This window comes from Amblyomma mixtum, chromosome 5 (assembly GCF_055824585.1).
Source record: "Amblyomma mixtum isolate Tamu chromosome 5, ASM5582458v1, whole genome shotgun sequence".
Classification (NCBI taxonomy): domain Eukaryota; kingdom Metazoa; phylum Arthropoda; class Arachnida; order Ixodida; family Ixodidae; genus Amblyomma; species Amblyomma mixtum.
The window spans coordinates 102,416,851-102,434,804 of record NC_143016.1 but is presented as its reverse complement, the minus strand read 5'-3'; the positions used below and the strand labels follow the sequence as shown (position 1 = coordinate 102,434,804).

The window sequence follows — 17,954 nt, the reverse complement described above, 5'->3', positions numbered from 1 at the left end:
TGAGGCGTTTTTGCATTTCGCCTCCATCGAACTGCGGCTGCCGCAAACGGGGCACTATCTCACGTCGTTGGGCTCAGTGGACGATCGCCATAGCCACTAAACCACCGCCGTTGGTAGCTGCATCTTATTGCAGTGGATACTGCGGTGTAAAATATTCTCTCGCAAAGGTTATGAAGAACGGCAGCTTAGTCTAACTGATATAGGCTGGAGGGGGCAAAACGCGACAAAAATTTTCAAAACATCGCCTTTTTTATTTTTTGAAACATATATAGGAACTAATATTACAGGATCAGTTCCTTCTTTCCTGGCATCGCGCTCAGAGAATATATGGGAAAAGGCCAACTGAAACAGAATTGTATGATATTTAAAATTTTAAAATATAGTGATTTTGCTCCAACCCACGGGCGAAAGTGAGACAGTACACAGGGCAAAACTAGATGCCCCTCCAAAGTAAGCACATTACCCAGTCTTGCAGAGAATGCCCATCAGGTTGTTTCCATGGGCACCAACACTATCTTTGTGAGCCTGTTTGCGTCACAAATAGTGTATCCAGCAGCAACGCAGCGCTGCTTTGTTCCAAGAATCGCGTCATACTTGGTACGCGATCTTGAAAGTGATCGTAGGTTGCACCAAACACGGCTTAGCTTCATCGTCACAATACGTGGTACAAGTAGTCGTTTTTGCTAACTGGAAGGAGTGCGCCCCTTAAATCTCAAGTTAACTTCGTGCAGTTAACTCATTCCTCTTCATTCCTTCAGTGTCTTCTTCTGTGAAGGCAGCCTCTGGGGACACCCAACGCTTGGCGGCCCCAGTGAGGCTCAATGCTGTGCGGACTTTTCTAACGCCTTCTTCACCCACCTCCCCTCCCCCTCGAAGAACGCGAAAACAGAACCATCCTAAACTTTTAATATTTTAAGACGATTGAACTACTGCAGTAAATAATTGCTTTGGCTAATGCAGGATATGGTCGCGGTCGTGCTGCAAAGCAATTAAATAAAGTGGTCTGCAAAAATACGCTCGTTCTTTACATGTCTCGCTCATCAAGGCTAACTTACATTTTTTTTTCTCCTCTTCAGAACAACTTATTTCATCGCCGTTAAACTGATTTTCAGTGCACAGGTGGTATTACTCGCGAACTACCAATTCCATGAGTGTGAACGCTTTCTGGCACTTCTTTTCATGCAAAGGCAGTGTTTAGTGTTCATGCAAAGGCAACAAACCGCAGTGTTTATTTGCGATTTTTGTACCTTTTTTTTTCTCTGTGCTATCGAGTTATACTTGCCTTGCCCATTCCCCCTGGGACAAATCGTAGGCCTCAGTGCGTATAAAGTAAAAAAAAAGAACGAGAAAAATTAGAGGTTTAGTTCGATTGCCGCGGCAGAGTACGCGTTAGCGTTAGTCAGCCGCTGTCACTTGTCAGCCGCTGACGGGTTCAGATCGTGAGAGCGGGTGATGAGATCCAGTCTATAAATCACCACGTGACACGCCGTACCCCTGCCCACCCTCTCCTACCCCCTCTCTTCGTCTTCCCTCTCTCACGTTCAGTCTCCCTCTGATCCCCTGAAAGTGGAGAAAGGGGGCTTCTTTCTTCACTTTGACACCTGCCAATCGAGGCTTCGGTCGGACGAACAGATTTTTCCGACACGGAGGTTATAATGCTAACGCATTAAAAGGACACGCTAAAAACAGACTGTTTTGAGCACTGCCCATTTCGCGTGTAGGCACGTCGTATATGACGTTATACCTTTGGATGCTCGCGCAGGACTCGGAAACATGGCCATCTGCAACCTCCTGGGGAGCAACATCTTCGACGTGCTGTTCTGCCTGGGTGTGCCCTGGTTTTTCAAGGCTCTGTTCGCCTCGAGCTCGCACGAGGTCATCATCAACAGCGCCGCCATGACGTACACCAGCGTGACGCTCCTGTCCACCGTGGTGCTGCTGTTCTTCATCTTTGTGTTCACGCAGTGGACGCTGAACTACAAAGTGGGTTTCGCCTGCGTCTTCATGTACGTCGTCTTCATCGTGCTCGCCTGCATGTACGAGCTCAACGTCTTCGGAGAGTTCAACCCGCCAACGTGCGTCTAGTGATGGCGCCACTGTCGCTCGATACGCGGACGCCCGGACTGAAACAAGGCGGATCGTGTGGCGCTGAAGCTCCGTTTAATTCTACAACAACGCGTTGGATAAACGCAGCGATAGGACTTGAGGCGTGTTGGTGGTTGTGTATTATATTAATAATATATTCACGAGAATTATTTTTTCGCGTGTTCCGAGAATAAGATTTTACCTGTTTTGCGTTTAACCGTTCCGTGTCGTACACTTCCTTTGCAAAGCAAGAAAAAAACGAGAAATTTGAATCGCATATCTCGCAGAAAATTGCGATTAACACGTAGTTTATAATTATTACGTTGCTGTTCTTAATTGTGTTGGGAGAGTGTGTGTGCGCCGCTCTACTTTAAAGGGCGTCACACCTCGAGACGGCAAAGGGCCGAAGAGCAAGATGGTCTGGTTTATTGGGGTTTAACGTCCCAAAGCAACTCAGGCCATGAGGGACGCCATAGTGAAGGGCTCCGAAGGGCAAGAGTACGGTCAGGAAGCAAAAAGTTCTTCAGAGTGTTTTTTTTTACGAAGTGGGCAGTGAGAAACTGAGTCGAATTCTCTCTCTCTGCTTTCGTCAAAACCCTGTATTTTCTGGTCACAAAACGAACACTCCCGCGGCAAAGCGCTGTTAGACCATTGTCGTACTGTGAATTTTTACAGCATTATTTTTTGCTTTCATTCTTTCTTGCTGTTGGTGTGGCGGAAGACTGACTGTTTGGACGTGGTCTTCTGCTGTAAAGTTTGCAGCGTAAAGATGTAATGAAAGTTTACTTTTTAGGAGACGCATCTGGTGCGTTACGTCATTTCCCTCGGTACTGTGTCCCCCCTGCCCTATTCCCCCTGTCAATGGCGGCTCAGCTTTCATTCATTCCATCCTTTCACCCCTTACTCCCAGCAGCCTTGAGAAGGCAAGAAAATACGTAAACACATGAGAATAGCATCGAGACATTGCTGAACCGATGGTCGCCCACTGTTTCCCCTCATGTAATACCCCTATTCAGGGGCATTTGAGGTGTACAATAAATAAATAAATAAATAAATCCAGTCTTGAGGGCGTAAAAGTAGAGGAAAGGTATGCTTCACCAATTCTTCAATATCAGATCTGTGCGGCCTTCTTCAAAACCGCTACTCTTTTCATTACCGTAATAATGGTGGCGGAAAACCTGAGGGGACCCTCGTATAATTCTGTGCAGTTTTTTTTTATTCGAGATGTTTGCCATCAGTAAGGTGCATGCAGTCGGCTAAGGAGCGGGTCCAAGTGTACAGAAGCATTACTGTATATACAATTATATTTCTCAAATAATATGATGTTTTGCTCGAAGTTACATAATCACAAGTAATAAATGTGCCAAAACTAGATTCGTATTTCGTAAAAGGAATCTACAGTCTTTGTCAAAAATATGCCGGCCACATGATTTGCTTAAAGCCGTTTTGTTGAACCCTTGTGGCATTCCTATAGCTTCCAATGCTAGGAGGGGTGAGAGCAATACTTTCCTCCTCATTGGATCATTTTGTGCCACATTAGTGCAAATTGAGCTATACTACTTGGCTAAAAAGGCACCTTGGTACAATGTATACTTCTGACAAAGAATTTACACAGTTAAATAAATGCCCTCCATATCATTACATCAGTTTATGCTTTCATTTTATTATTATCGCTCTACTGAGAACGATTTAAGATGCTTTTGCGCATTTTATTCGTTTGCGAGTAATTCTAGTGTTCAGAACACATAACACAAGACATCCAGAGCCTCAATACTTTTCGGGGCTTTGAGAGATGATCAACCTTCTTGTCTGGACACAAGATGAGCGGAGACAGGCGTTTGGCCTTTTATCTTTGATCAATAATAGTACTGCTTCTACTAGCTTAAGAGAACTTCTTGCTGGGCTAGTTGGTAATTCATTGTAAAAGTAAAGGTGCCAGAAAACCACACACACACACACACAAGACAGAAGACCAACTAGCCCAGCAAGAAGTTCTCTTAAGCTACATTAAAAAGGCGCTCTGTCCCGTTCTCTTGTCTTGTGTGTGTGTGTGTGTGTGTGTGTGTGTGTGTGTGTGTGTGTGTGTGTGTGTGTGTGTGTGTGTGTGTGTGTGTGTGTGTGTGTGTGTGTGTGTGTGTGTGGTTTCTTGGCGCCTTTGCTTTTACAATGCTTCTACTAGTTCTGTTCCACTTCGTTTCCTCCAGCTGCCCTCCAGCCCTGCCTGCTAAGCAGACGTCCAATGAGCATTTAATGATGGAATACTTAAACTTTATCTACCCAGACACCATGCTGATTCCAGTTTTCGGAGGAAACCTGGATTCACTTTGTGAAGTCGTGTTGTCTGCAATAGTTTATGGATAACGTATGGATGATATAGTGATAGATAACATAGTGATGAATAACGTAGTGATGGATGCATACATTGTGATCGTAACATAATGCTTACCATGATTTCGATATGCTAGTACATTCGCTAAATATTCTGCCCATACGCAAACCGTAATTGCGTTTATTGCGTATTTAATTAGCACTTTTATCTACTCGTTTTTCGCATCACTGAGTAGCGAAAATAATGTTTTAGGCCCTCTACACTACCAGTCACTTTATTAAAAAAAAATTCTGGTGGAAACGTTTCTATACCTTGTGCTTGGCGCATGATGGCCTTAGCTGCCTATGTGCCATTAAACCCGACACACACAACGACTGAAGAAAGACGGCAGATTGGGCGAGTTGGCGTGGTGACAAGAACAGAAAGAGTAGACAAATACGGCGCTGATTGAAGAAGGATGTCAAAATATGCCTACAAAAATGGGCACACGTGCGCACAGTCATACATGGAAGTTCAGAAAAACTACAAAATACCACAATAATCACACGTCTTGTACCTGCCTTCCAAGCTACCCTTTATGCAGCAATATCATTTCATTTGCTGACAAATCTAAAGAAGTTTTGCTAACGCAACCTTAGATTTCGTGATGATGTGGAATGCTTCGGCGACTCTACTCCTGTTTCTGGTCCAGTTTTCTAGCGATTTTTGAGCTTTCTTGTCACAATGACTGATTTTTCTGCGTGCACCTAGTGTCGAATCAGAGGCATTCGACACCCTTTACAGATCCCAGCAGTGAGCGGCTTGTGCCGGACAAAAAAATTAAGGAAAACTCCACTCCAGAGAAGCGGGAACATTTCCCTCCTGTCTCTAGTTCATTAGCCTCTAAAGATAGACTCAGAAAATATGGAACCACAGCAGAAAAACATAAAATCCCCGCGGAAACGGGCATGAAGAACTATAACAAGCTTTTTTTCCCTACAAGAACTAAATAGAGTATTACATATAAAGGTAAACAGACAACACCTGAACCAGATATTTTACACTGCACAATGCCTGCGCATCTCTCTGACGCACTGTTGAAGTTCTTCAACAGAATATGTCTAACCAGTAAAATACTTCAGGCATGCAAGAGAGCATAGTGCCTTTTTATAAAATCCAGAAGCCCAACATCACATCGTGACAGCTACTGACCCTTAGCACTTAACAGCTGCGATTCAAAATCCCATGAAAGTGTTCTTAACATTCAGCTAAACTTGGTTCTTGAATCGCGTCAGCATACCGTTATGCATCAGTGTGGTTTAAAAAAAGCATGTTGAACCATACATCATTTTGTTCGTCTTGAAATGTTGAAACAGTTCGAGAGGCTTTGTTGCGCAGGCAGCACCGTCTTGCGATTTCCATCGACTTGCGAATATGCAAGACACCACTTGGAGGTTCGACGTACTCCGTGAGCCAGGAGACCAGGGCATCCGCGGCAGGATGCTGACCTACTTGAACGACTTCCTAGCCTATCATTCATTTCAAGTATGCCTTCGTATAACTCTTTCAGTGAATTTTGTCGAGGAGAATGGTCTGTCGCAGGGGCGTATTTTAAGTACTACAGTTTTCATAGTAAAAACAAATCCCGTAGCAAAACTAACACCTAAGTATGTTATGTCTGCATTTCATGTAGGTGCCCCCCAAATTACGCGCACGTCCTCTAGCATATCAACATACGAGAGACGGTTACAGATGATAACGAGTAGATTGGCTAATTGAGCAGATAGTAATGAATAGTTTTAAGTAGCTGTTCAGAATCAGTAGCTGTTCTGTTCTCACTCAGACAAGATTCACATACCGACTGCACCTTGTACCTGAAGAGAACCGCATTACCAGTCAGATAGGGAAACATTTTTTGGCTCTGCTTGTAAAATGTTTAGGGGAATCCCCCAAGATGGAGCAGATTTGTAACGCGGGGATAGTTTCTCATTGGATGCCAATTAATCATGCGTGGATGCCGATGAGTAATTACTACGTCATTACAAATCTACTCCACCTTGGGGGTTTCCCTTTAACATTTGACCGACACTGTCCCCAGTGTCCCCACTCTCGCCATACCATAAGCTTGCCGTTCCGGTCAGCTCACTTGGTGGAACAACTGCTCCGGTGAAGCGGTGGTCACTGGTTTGAACTTCGGACCAGGAAAATTTTTTTAACTACGAAGTTTATGAGCAAACTGCATAGCTTTCCTTTGTAGCAATATGGCTGAGTAATTAATCGCTTATTATAAATTTTTGGCGTAACTTTTGAAAAGACGCTCACATTCCTACCTCACATAAACAACAAAAGAAAACCGTCTCGAAATCTTAATGTCCTGCAGGTGCGGTCACAAAAACGCTAGGGTTCCGTGAAACTTATCTCGCACATTTATCACTTTAGTGCACTTTTGTTTAGATTATGGATGCGTTTGTGTATGGGTCAGAAAATCCATCTCACTAGAAACTACTGGATCCAGTACATCATTTACGGCAACGTTTTTAAAACAGCGTAGGGAGGACCTCATCCACCAATAGTCTACGTAGAAAGCAATGAGCAACCCCTTTCAGACAGAAGAACCGTTCTAGTTTAAGCATATGTTCAGAAATACTTTCACTGCCGAAACATCTCTGTTACCCCATAGTTACAAAGTGCCGGTCTAGAACACTATTGAGAAAAACTATGAGCAATCAGAGCACTCATCCCTCGCTCTCACGAGAAATTACAAAAATCGGGCCTACTAGACACACTGCCCGATATCGCCCAGAGATCTGATCAACTGCCAGACGGTTTAAAACAGCACTAATGCAAGACAAATAAAAAGGATAACGAAAGGCTGCCTGATTGCTGATCAGTTTTGACTTCCGAATGTTACGCAGTCTCTGTGGCCTTAGAAAAAGTATTAACAATAGTATTGAAAACAGTATTAGCTACACTGACGCCCTAAGTATAATCACAGCACAACACTCCAATAATTCATTATAGTCCTTATTAGGAGATATCAAACAACAATGTAATAACAGCCAAAAGGCAAGGAGAAGTAATAAAGTCCTGCTGAGTCCCTAGCCACGTGGAAACCAGCGGGAACGGTAATGCTGATGCATCACCGCACATGCCCTCGTAAGGACTGTTTATATCAAATTAAAATGAATGCAAAATGGCAGGCTTCATGGGACAACGACGTAAAGAACAGATTCTACGTGGTTAAGCCAATAGTAGCAGAAAGTCATGTAGACACCAAGAACGCTTCATTGAAGTGATTTTATGTAGCCTTCGCATCGGGCATACATATCTGACACAACTTCGTTGTCATGTAGCAAGACAAATTGATGTATGAAGGATGTACAGATGAGCTCGTAGACCACATCTTACTCCGATAAACAATAGTTGAGAAAATAAGAGAAACATTTTCGGCAACAGATTCCTTTCCATACCTGCTTGCCGAAGGAGATTATGCCCTTGTCAAAATTTCTTACGTTTCTAGTTTTTTGAAAGAGGGAATGCTCCTAAACAATTTATAATATCAAAACAACTTTCTAGTCCTTATAAAAAAAGCGAACAGATCAGACCCTGCGTTTGGTGCTCGACAGTCGTAGTTTCTTATGCACCATAAGACACGAAACAACACACAGTGATCAGAATCTGCCATAGTAATTCGCCAAGTGCTTCCTTCACTAGCCGGATGCAGCTAACAGTAAGCGCGTTTGGCGGAGAGGGCTAGCCGTGTAGGGTAGGTTTTTGAGCTTTTACTGGTGCTGTGTTTTAGGTTGACTTTGTGGTTTAGAGATGTAACTGCAAAGGCTGTATGTTTCACAGATGTAGGGGTGTGCGGCTGACGACGGAGACGGGTCTGAATCTAGGCAAAGGGGGTTATGACCGGTATCTGTGACAACGGAATCTTGTCTGGAAGAATGTTAGTATTCACTTTTTACTCTTGCAATCTTCATGGTCGTATGTATTCATCTAATCGTGATGTCCATGATGCGAGAACTTGGCATCCCTGTCATTTTCGCCTTTTCGCCTTTTATACAAACGTTCTGATGGCACACACAGATGACACAACGCGTTTATCTTGGACCCTTTGACCTCGGTGTGTTTGTCGAACAAGAAAATTTGGGTACAAGAATGTTATGAAGCCCCGCGCTGCTCAAGGGTTCTGACTGCCAAAGTGTCCAAGCAAGCAGAGCAAGTGCCCGCGTAAAGCTACGCAAGTACCAACGTAAAGCTACCCGAGTGCCCGCGCGGAGCTGTGCAATTTACCACGTAAAGCGGTGCAGTGCCCGCATGAAGTTGCAAGTGAAAACAAGATTATGTAAACCTGCACAGATGCTCATGCAGAGCTACGCAAGTGCCCATAAAAAAAAAATCTGCGCAAGAATACTGATACTTTTACTTTCAGTTCTACGATGTACTCGGCTGGCCTTCACGAAGGGAGGGCACCATTCGTGCACTATTAAATAAAAAAACTGCTTTGAAAACACTTTCGCTTGCAGGTATTCCTATGGTCCGTAACCGCAGGTTTTAGCCCTAAACGGGTCCGGCGTCCGCCAGTGTTCCGCGTGTTTGTAAACACGGCGTTGGTCTATAATTGGGCTATAACTTCGTGATTCTGTCTCCCAACAAGTCAAGAGAAAGAAAATATTATAAGCCGCACTGGTAATAACACTCTGTGGGAAAGCTAGTCACTATGACATTCGGAAGGACTGTGTGATGGATCAAATATCTGTGGACGGAGAGAAGGGACGGTGACGACATAAATTTCTCCGTTTACTTATTAAAGCAAAAAATGCTAACAGACAGTCAATAGGACCTTAAGCCAATCCCTTGCGGAGTTCCACAGACTTCTGCGGACTCCTGTATATTTTTGCAGTTCGCTCCTCTCGTTCAACCGGCCGTTACTTATAAACGAACAAATATTGTGTGCCGTTGGGAGAGACGGACGTTTGGCCATCAACGTCAGTGATACGTAGCGATCTCTTCAATGCCAGAATTCGCTCGGAAGTGCTTACTTTGAAGACGAAGCGCGGGGCATGTGGATTGAAAGAGGAACGAAGTCCCTAAACTACTTCACTCTGAAATATGACTAGCGCACTGGCTAAGAATGAGAAAATCCTTGGACATAGCAATGAGAAAGACTAATCTAACGTCAAATTAATTGCCCTTCACTTGAGCACTCAGTGCCGAACCATATTGAAAGCCGATTTCCCGCCGAGGTTATTTGGAGCTTGTCTGAAGCTACAAAATGTTAAAAGTCATGCATTCATAAATATTTCATGTTTAGTTACACCTTGGCTAGAGGATGGGCTTTAGTTTTACTCCTCAGCAACCGTTCAGCTTTCTACCTGTGTTCTTTTTAAAAGAAGAAATAGCTGTATGCGTGAGCTCACTGACCACTCGCAATACTGAAAACCGAGCGCTCTCGTTAATTAGCTGCAAGGTGTTCAAGAAATGAGGACGGAACCAACGCCACTTCACGTCGACCACAGGACTGTCCGCATTGTTTTGCAGTAGCAATAGTCGGCTGTAGATGACAGTACATTGGCTGTTACACCTTGGCTAGAGGGTGGGCTTTAGTTTTACTCCGCAACAACCGTTCAGCTTTCTACCTGTGTTCTTTTTAAAAGACGAAAAAGCTGTATGCGTGAGCTCACTGACCACTCGTAATACTGAGAACCGAGTGCTCTCGTTAATTAGCTGCAAGGTGTTCAAGAAATGAGGACGGAACCAACGCCACTTCACGTCGACCACAGCACTGTCCGCATTGTTTTGCAGTAGCAATAGTCGGCTGTAGATGAGAGTACATTGGCTGTTACACCTTGGCTAGAGGGTGGGCTTTAGTTTTACTCCGCAACAACCGTTCAGCTTTCTACCTGTGTTCTTTTTAAAAGAAGAAATAGCTGTATGCGTGAGCTCACTGACCACTCGTAATACTGAAAACCGAGCGCTCTCGTTAATTAGCTGCAAGGTGTTCAAGAAATGAGGACGGAACCAACGCCACTTCACGTCGACCACAGAACTGTCCGCATTGTTTTGCAGTAGCAATAGTCGGCTGTAGATGACAGTACATTGGCTGTTACACCTTGGCTAGAGGGTGGGCTTTAGTTTTACTCCGCAACAACCGTTCAGCATTCTACCTGTGTTCTTTTTAAAAGACGAAAAAGCTGTATGCGTGAGCTCACTGACCACTCGTAATACTGAGAACCGAGTGCTCTCGTTAATTAGCTGCAAAGTGTTCAAGAATTGAGGACAGAACCAATGCCACTTCACGTCGACCACAGAACTGTCTGCATTGTTTTGCAGTAGCAATAGTCGGCTGTAGATGACAGTACATTGGCTGCTTCTCGTTGAGTTGGCTTTAGACGTACCTATCAGCTTATCACTCAAAAGACCTTGTATCAGCGCTGCCAGGAAACAATAGCTCACAGGGTGAGCTCCTTGTCACTGCGTTGTCTAGAAACGCCCTGGCTTTATTACTCGCGCTCAGAACGTGCAGAGAGAAACGCGAATATGGCGGCCTTTCCAGTCGTGGACTCGGCTTGTCGGCAGCCTCTCGGTGCTTTTTTTTTTAATCTCGCACCACTTGACTCAGATGCGTCAAAAATAGGACGTCGTCTCCGTCTTGTGCATGCGACGAGTCTATAGGACGCAAATAAGAAGTGATCTCTGGACCCAGAGAACGTGCTCTTAAGACTTGTGACGACGCAAACACTCTATTTACCAAGGCATACAGAAGCTATCGTCTGGAGAGACTTCCTTATCTTCAGAGCACACTGCCGACTCTCTCCACCCACCCCAATGACCCAATCGCCACCCAGGAAGAAACGGTTGCGAAGAAGCGTCCTTGAAGACAACGCACCGACTGAAAATGAGAAGAGCACTTGTGTTCAATACAAGAGCGGCTCCCAGGTCCATCTGCATGCTAGCGACTCTTCGCATGAAGCCAATCTAGTTCACCTGTTACCTCAGCTCGAAATTCAGCTCATTTGAACATTTTCATGGAGTACCTAAAAGCGCGATTGAGGTGTCCACTGACCTAGACAGACAGTTAAACGCGTCAATGTCAATTTACCCAATGTGCGCCGTAGGACTTTGCTCCTGTGCAGCCTTTCTGCAGGAGTGTTGTCAACGCCAACGCGTGTTGCTCTAGTGCCGTGTTTCTGCCACAACGTCGTCCCGGCCTATTGCATGCAGCGCACATCTCAGTCCCTGCCACCTCATAGTACAAAGTGCGAAAATTAGTTTGATGCTACTATTGGTTGATTAAGAAGACGATGTGCAATGCAAAGCGCGAGAATGTGTTGAAGTTTAACACGAAGCGTGATCAGCTACGGCATACCAAATACTTCAGAAAAGCAATTACCTCGGGGCTCCCGCGTCCCGCACAATAGTATGGACTCCCGCGCACACGGGTCTTGAGGGCAACGAAGCGGCCGACGCCGCTGCCCGCGCGCTCACTCTCCGGGCATCGCCCTCGACTCCCCCCGATGCGGACTCCGACCCCAATCCGGCTTTTACCTTCAAAGAATTCATCCAATATTACCAATTTGGTCATGCAATCTTTCCTAAGCCCTGCAAGGGCCTCACGAAGGCGGAGGAACGCTTACTCCTTCACCTTTAATACTAAAACCCTGCTGTGCCCGGCAGTCATCAAACATTTCGACCCTGCGTGCACAGTGGAGTGCCTGCACTGTAGGGAAAAGTCTTCGGACCTTTACCACATGGTGTGGGCATGCCAATCAACTCCGCACGTTCCCCCTATCCCCAACCCTACCCGGGAGGACTGGGAGGCGGCCCTGCTCGGCTGCTCTGACCTGGTGAGCCAAAAGGCCCTGGTCGGGCGCGCTCAAGCAGCAGCTACAGCCAATGGGCTCCTGTAATGAGCAGGCCACTTAGTTTGTAAGGGACGGCCCCTTAAGGACCGCTCCACTCGCTCCCTGTACATATTTTAAATATAAAGTTTTTTCACTCACTCACTCACTACGGCAATAGCCTAGTTCTCTCGTGCAGTGGCCAGCGAAGCTGATCTGTTCCCGCCGCCACGGGTTCTAATCCCAGTGTGTTGAAGTTTTCCCTGTGTGGCTAATTTTTGACATTTGACATTTATTTTATTTACCACCATAACAATATACATGGTGACAGGGTGCCCATAGTAAAAGCCATAATTCCTGTCTAATCCCAGTGTGTTGAAGTGAGCCATAATTAATGACACATAATTTTTAGAATTTACTTCTGTCGGCTCAGTGGTATTGTCAACTTCTGTGATGTTCCGGCATTGCTTGTCAATGATTGCTCGGTGATCATCGAAGATGCAGCGAATTTCAGCGCTAAAGCTGGTTGCTTAGCCCCATTTGCCTGCGATGCTACCGGTGAATGACACTGTTGAGCGTACAGCTAGCACTGGAATCGTGGCATTTTCGAGAGCCCGCCATAGACCGTACAAGCGAAGACAAACGATTTGACCTTTGAAACGACGCTCACAGGCCCCAGTGGCAGCATCGCTTTGTACTTTGCCTGTCTCTTGTATCCAGCGGCTTCTAGAAATTCCACTTCCTGATCCTGGCGCCCTTCTGGATCCTGTCGCTGATATCGTTTTAACTCGGCTAAGGGGCGCTGAACTCCGGAACTTCGCGTTGTAGTCGCTTGGATTCAAAACGTGATTAAACAAAGCTTTGTACAGCAGGCGCTTCCAGCCCACAACTTGTACTTGTTGTTTCAGATGGCACCCGAAATCTTGACCGTCAGCTGCAACGAAATATGAGTGCGCGAGTAGTGTACACAACCACTGATGTCACAAATTTAGGATTTATTCACAGAACGCTCTGTACACGCTAACACATTTCAGAGATTTTCTTCAGCTTGTTAGAACTGTGTGTCATCGCGCACAGAGCCATGGGTGAGTACACCATGCACTCGTTTTGAAATGATATCACGGAGTCATGCTAGAATGGTTGCCACGAAGGCTTGTATGGCCGCTACACACACTGACTCATTCTAAAAAGACAGGATCAGTTAACAGTCATGCTGATAATAACACAAACGGGGTCGGTGGATCGGAACAATCGCTATGACTTATTTAAACTCTTTTAGGAGGGAAGGTCTTTGAGGAGTTTCAGTCGGAGCATTGTTCTTGTAATCTGGTCGTGGATGTGTACAGTCAGCGCTCTGAACAACAAAAAAACCGTTGCAGTTCTGATACGGTGTGCTGGCCCGCAACAAAAGAGGGTGGCGTTTATTTAGAATACGCATTGTGTAACAAACAGCTGCTAACACTCCCTGCAGAAGCTCAGAAGAGCCACTTTATCTGAACTGTTGGGAGAAGGCTAATTTATTCTTAGCATACACCTTCATTCATGCCTTGGACATGTCTTCTAGTGCGCAACGCCTCTAAACCTTCAGGGAGAAAGACATCTCTGACAACCACAGCATATTTCCTCTTTAACATTGAAATCCGGCTGACCGGCCTGTATAGTCAGCCTTCTTCACCTGCCTGCATTTCCTCTATCTTTTTCTCTCACTGACATATCCCATGTCATTAGTCTCGCTCACGCAGCATTTGATCACCCCATCATCATTCACGCAACGTTCTCCGCTCCCCAAAACCCTTGCTTCTTGGGTGAGCTAGGCGCTTTGCTTGCTGAAGTCCGCCCGACACTACGGCGGCCAATTGCGGTGGCTCACGTAACCCACCTGCTCGGTTGGTGGTTGGCGGTTGGAGATTGCCGGCTGAGATTAGGAAGTTTTGGCCACAGCTGGAAAAAGATGTAGTTAGGTTGATGATGTATCTGAATCACCATCCTATTCCGCGTAAGTAAGATGCAGTAACACGAAGGACGTATATCAGGGTTCAACTATCCGTGCCTCCTCTGAGAGTCGTACGGAGTCGGTGCGGTTTCCGCCTGCGTATACTCAGGTCTCGCATCCTGGATGGTTCGGTATCTGATAGCGCGGTCCGGGCTCCAGTTGTACGGTGCAGGTGTCACGTGCATGGGACTGCTGGTGTCTGGTATTGTGTTTCGTTGCGCCAACAAGAAAACATCACACGATAAAGGTGCGCTGACAAAGCGCCAAACTGCTGTTGTTTGCGCTTGTGTGTAAACAACACGTTTGGAAGTGTCATTACAGCTCCGCATACTGCGCTCAAGTGGAATGAAAGGAGTCACGCAAGACTTGGTTTCCAGGAGTCAGTCAAAAAGACGTTTTATCATTGGTGTAACGACTGCTCGTTTTAAATAAAGCAGTTAAGGAGCACTTCGAGCCTGAAGATTGCTCGTTTGTTGAGCGAGGTGTAGCAAAGCGCGCATAGTAAAAAACGAAAAAAAAAAAACGCAGCGGCGTTCATTTTAATACTGGTCGCAGCAAACCGTCGAACAGCGAGCCCGAATGGAATGCACCGCGTCTCAAACCAGATCCCATAACGACGAATGTGGACCTTTCGCTTCTCTGCTGCCAGTGATGTCTCATTTGGGAAATTTTCTTTCACTTAGAGAATTTAAGCGGTAAAATTTGGCGGAAAGGCAATTGTTTTGGTGTTACGGGGAAAAACTGAAATCTTCTGGCTTTTTTTTTTTCGAATTGACGGGGTTTTCAAGTTGCTGCTGGGAAATAAAAGGCCAGAAATAGGAACTTTTGGATATAATTGAGGATAGTTTTGGTCACGGCTTGGAACATCACTGTTCGCAGCCTCACCGGCAGTTTGCAGTGAGGCATACCGGAACGGGCACTCAGACCACGAGCAGTAAAACTAAAATGTCACCTTCGGACATACTGCTTTTTTCTTTCAGATTACAAACCAATCATTTATTGAGGATAACTCCCGGATGCTATGCGGACCAACGTGGTGCATGATTTTTTTTTATATTCTTGAGTCAAGAAAGGAAGTTGCCGCCATTTTCCGGGACTTTACTCCTCCTAGAGACGTCTACGGTTCGTCGCATTTTTGAACAGCGACGACTAATTTTTTACGTGGTACAGCGGCACTAATAATTTTTTGGCGCAGATATATGATGAAAAGTCTAATAGGTGTTTTTTCTCCAAATGTAAATTGCCTTCCTTCAGTCAAAAAGTAGTATTCACCTGGAAAAATTGAAAAATGAGAGTCCTTAATTATTTACCCGCCGTTTTCAAATTTTGTTTACGATTAACTGCATTGATAGCACGGAACCATTGTCTATTGTGTTAAGAAATAAATCTATCAGCGTGATAACAGCACTGCTTTCGAGAAAAGTCGCAAAAAGCTATCTTTCGTTCATTGAAGTATTATCCGTTGTATAGGCGTCTGGATTTTCTATTGTATACCACTTGCAATGAACGCATATTCTGATAAGCTTATTGTCCACATTTACAAGAATAGGACGTGCGTTTTGCAGGCTGTTCCACACTTAGGAGCATAGCAAATATTGGAAAGCGATCGGTAACCTGAAATTGTAGCAAATCGGAGCTCAAAGTCGATCTCACTTTGAGTCAGTGGCGACGTCTCCCTCCATGGTGACCGTGTTCAGCGCCAAGCGTTTTCCCAGAGGCGAAGCAAAGAATTGTCAACGCTCCATTGAATAGACGGGAGAGGGTCATGGATTCAACGGGAATTATTCGCTTCTCAGAATGGGGGGACCTAACCAAGCTTAACCAAGTCAAAATAACGAAACTCAACTGGACTTTCGGCTCTTTCCCGGGACGAAAAGCTTGACGGACAGCCCACATCGTACAAGGAGTTGGTGCAGCACCTGAATCCGCTGACTAAAGCCTCGACAAGAAGCCCATACCGAAGGTAAGTCCTTTTGTCGAAACGTTGGCCAGTGCACTCAGGCATTGCTCTCACCCAATTTCTTAGCTCACCGTTGCGGTGGCTCAGTGGTTGTGGAGCTCGTCTACTGACCCTGGACGGAAGACGCGGGTTCGATCCCAGCAGCGGGGGTCGCATTTCGATACAGGCTAGAGCTAGAGGTCCGTGTGCTGTCGATGTTAGTGCCTGTTAAACAACCATAGGTGGTCGAAATTACTGGAGCCCTCCACTAAGGCGTCTATACCTGAGTCGATTTGGGCCATTAAACGCCATAAATAAACAAACCTTTGTCCCAGAGTGTGTCGTCAGCCTTTTTTACCTTGTAATTTATTGTAGGCGAGCGTCGTGAAAGGAGCCTCGGGTTCATAAACAGCCTTGAAATTCCTTGAATACATCGTCACGTATTGAACTAAGAATATCACACGGGGATCTAAGTCACTGAGAGTGACAAACCGGAAGTTGTTATGCTGAACACTACTACTTGAGTTTAGGTTCCTGTCGAGCCGACCGAATTTTGACGGAAGCAAAATTATTAACAGGCGCTTTAAAAACATGGGTGCGATTTTTAAAGTACAGCTGCTGTTACAAAATGATACGGAGCGTTCGACTACGGCCTGCCTCTTCAGCCGGGTGTCGCTTTTGCACGTAAACTACTTCACTAAGAAATTCATATACTTGTTAGCCTCCAATATGCTCCAAGTAAGACTCTAGCACGAAATGCAGGCTCCACTGACCGGGACTAGCAAGAGGCGTCATGAGCATGCAGTGCTTCACATTCTCGATACAAAATTCCTGATTTTTTTTTGTACTGTATAGCAGTAGTACTAATGCCATTCTTCAAAACAGCCGGCGTCACCATCGTTGAAGGCCTCCACCTTCCACCTCCGGCCTCCAAAAGCGCCACCCCCAACCAGTCACCGTCTTCTACCTCCGACTCCCTCCACTCTCCGGAAACCCCGCTCACCATCTCACAATCCCCCCCCAACTCACCCTCTAGCTGGGGGGCTGACTACAGGCACATCTCCACTCAGGCCTCAGCAGAGGAGGGAGAAGAGGAAGTGAAAAGGAAAGAGGCAAATTAAACCCACTTCCATCTATCTCTAAAACTACTTTTTAACTAAAGAGCTCTCCACACACCCAACTACGCAGTCTGGCAACGACCCCAACCACCCACCTGCATCCTCCATCCACGTTTGCCTTATTGCTAGGCAACTTTTCCGCATCATTTCGAATGGTCGCCTGTCAGATTTATCTGTGCAATATTAATGCAGATACACAGTTTATCCCTGAGGCTCTCTGCCTCATGAATTATCTTTTAAGTATTTTTTCGTTACTCATAGAGTTAACTCTAAACTTTCCGCCCGTTTTTGCCAGTATATCGAAGCGGCCATTTGCATATCTGCGCAAGATACTGGTAATCTTTTTGTCTCTACATAGCTACTTCAAAGTGACGTTGAGCACCACATCTGTCCTCCCAACGGACCCAACGCAACGTGTTCGTAAGTGCTGGTTTTTAATACGATGGATCCCAATGCGCTTTGAGATGCTTTCAGCCAACCCCGTACGATTAATATTCAGTAAAGCCCCGATGATTCAAGCGTGTTAGCAACAACTGAAGCCGGCAGGAAGCGAGCAAGTTCGCCTATTCATGAGCGTCCTACAAAGCATATCTCGCCATGCAGCGTATGCACGTACTGCCCGATAACACTGCTCGCGCGGAGGAAGCCGACATAAAAGGGAGGGAGT

General features: G+C 45.6%; 1 protein-coding gene across 1 annotated transcript in view; it reads left to right on the top strand.

Moving 5' to 3' along the window:
• The window catches only part of LOC149343220 (sodium/potassium/calcium exchanger 5-like), a 30,876-nt gene extending 28,574 nt beyond the window's left edge, over positions 1-2,302 (top strand). Inside the window, exon 9 of the mRNA XM_089545768.1 lies at positions 1,763-2,302. Coding sequence (XP_089401894.1) covers positions 1,763-2,085 — 323 coding nt within the window. The 3' untranslated portion in view covers positions 2,086-2,302. The remainder of the gene's footprint in view (positions 1-1,762) is intronic.
• Positions 2,303-17,954: the final 15,652 nt, after the last annotated feature.